The 1972-nt window shown below is 29.8% G+C and overlaps 1 protein-coding gene across 1 annotated transcript; it reads right to left on the bottom strand.

The window, feature by feature from the left end:
* Nucleotides 1-581: 581 nt before the first annotated feature.
* Nucleotides 582-1027, bottom strand: Tsp_07575 (conserved hypothetical protein). Its single transcript, XM_003381847.1, has 3 exons — nt 999-1027; nt 900-958; nt 582-835 (listed from the first exon to the last, which is right to left on the bottom strand). The coding sequence occupies exons 1-3, from the start codon at nt 1025-1027 to the stop codon at nt 582-584; spliced, it is 342 nt and encodes a 113-aa protein (XP_003381895.1).
* Nucleotides 1028-1972: the final 945 nt, after the last annotated feature.

The following is a 1972-nucleotide window of genomic DNA, read 5'->3' as shown; positions in this document are numbered from 1 at the left end:
TTTCGATTTATTGATTATTTTGCTGAATGCATATCTTCATTATACCAATCTATTGGCCGCTGAAATGCATTTTCTTTGTTTGGCTTTTCACTCCTAGCTGCCTTGGAGCTGCAATATTGTATGAAAAAATTTTCCAATCTCGCTACAGTCAAATTCTATCTGGCGCTTCTACTACAGTTGAAATGACTACTGAATAACTGCCATCATCATTATTTACTACTACTCGTCTGCTCATTCATTCACTATTACTTTATTATATTGTTATGTTTCATACTTATTTATTTAAACAATTTTTTATTATTGCCAACTCTATACAATATATAAAATCTAAAACTGTTATTTGATTGTGAAAATGATACTGTTGTTGTTTTATTAAATAATTAATTTCATTAATTGCTGTTTTGCATTGATTTCTGACAAAATATGAATTTAGTCTGTTATTTAAGAAACGGCTGGAAAAAATCTTTAAACCTGCTTAAGGTAAATTTTGCAAAGTGACAGTTGAAAAATCAAATTGCACTTTCAGAATAAAATTGCTAAATTATTATTTCAATTTAATTCAAATTTGTATGATCATAGCATTATAATTGACTGTCAAAGTGATAAATCAAACGCTTAAGTGTTGCAACACTGGCAGCTGCATAAAGTAGAACAGCAACAAAAATTATTTCAATTGTCATAACTTCAAACTCTGAACATTCACTTTGATCTTTATTACCGCGCATGTCAACAGCTTCGACACGCTTCTTAGAAATTTGCCGACGCAGCACTATAAATGTAATAAATCGAATGCTTGACGGATGCAACATCATGCAGGAGTAACGAATCACAATTCCTGGAAATACATCTCAAAGTAACCTTTCATTCCTGGGATTGGCTTTTCATGTAATTAATATTACTATTCATTGTTTTCATGCTTGTCAGTAATATAGAATTTCTCATAACAATTATACCAATTCTGTATTAAAATTCTCTTTGTAATATTCACTGTGATTTACATCATTAGCTTCTTCTGCTGGTCTGCCATCTAAGTCCTTCTTTCAAATGCGCCTAACGCTAATATCCCTTCTCTTTATGATTATTTTCATAAATTTAATACGCCATTGGTTAAAATTTATTTCAGGTAATGACAACTAATTTTCATTTTCCATTATACAGATTTTATTATACAAATTAGTGTTTTCGACTGTATTATAAAAAAATGGAAGTTAATTATATTCAAAAGTATACATACCTGAAAGAAAACTCTACAGTAAGCAATATTATCTTTCTAATTTCTAATATCTAAACACAAAAATAATGGAGACGGCAATTTTGATTTGAGATATTTCCATGAAAGAATAAAACAAACAAATTGGTTTCTCACGACAAAGTAAAATTCAAACATTAATTTCATTTTTTCTTTAAGAAATGGTTATCAATTTCTCCGATAATAGTCATCAAAAATCCACAATCAATAATATCAGAAAAAATATCTGCAATTAGCTATAGACGAAGCCTTCTAAAAACAGTACTGTTCATAGGCAAGCACACGCACATTTCATTCACTGATTTTCCTCATTTATTTATGTATGAACAAGTACTATTGCGTCATAAATTTATTTCAACAATTTTAGTTACTTTGCTGCTTTTCCCATGCAATTAAACGATGATCCATGAAATACTGCTCATATTCATGGTGGCGAGTAATGGACTAATAGCGCTAGTATTGGACAGAGAAATTATAGTGCCGTTGAACATATTAAGCATCAAGAATAACAAAATGTTTCAAAACTGTCCGCTTATTACACATTAAAACCCTGATAACAATTTTCTCCCTCTTTTATTTTTCATGAAAACAAACATCTTCACCTCAGTATTACACATGCAATACGAATGGTACAATGAATTTACAACTGATCATAAATATAATGCATGGATTTGGGAACCTTCCTGATCACATGATCTATGCTGATTTTTTAAAAAACAAAGT

The sequence above is a fragment of the Trichinella spiralis genome (assembly GCF_000181795.1).
Source record: "Trichinella spiralis strain ISS 195 chromosome Unknown Scfld1, whole genome shotgun sequence".
Taxonomy (NCBI): Eukaryota; Metazoa; Nematoda; class Enoplea; order Trichinellida; family Trichinellidae; genus Trichinella; species Trichinella spiralis.
The sequence above is the reverse complement of the archived record's forward strand: the minus strand, read 5'-3'. Positions and strand labels throughout refer to the sequence as shown.

Coding starts and splice junctions, on each gene's coding strand:
- Tsp_07575 (XM_003381847.1), bottom strand. CDS start 1,027: ATGGCAGACCAGCAGAAGAAGCTAATGAT. Junction 959..998: donor CAGCAGAAGAAGCTAATGAT/GTAAATCACAGT, acceptor ATTTTAATACAG/AATTGGTATAATTGTTATGA. Junction 836..899: donor AAGCATGAAAACAATGAATA/GTAATATTAATT, acceptor ATGTATTTCCAG/GAATTGTGATTCGTTACTCC.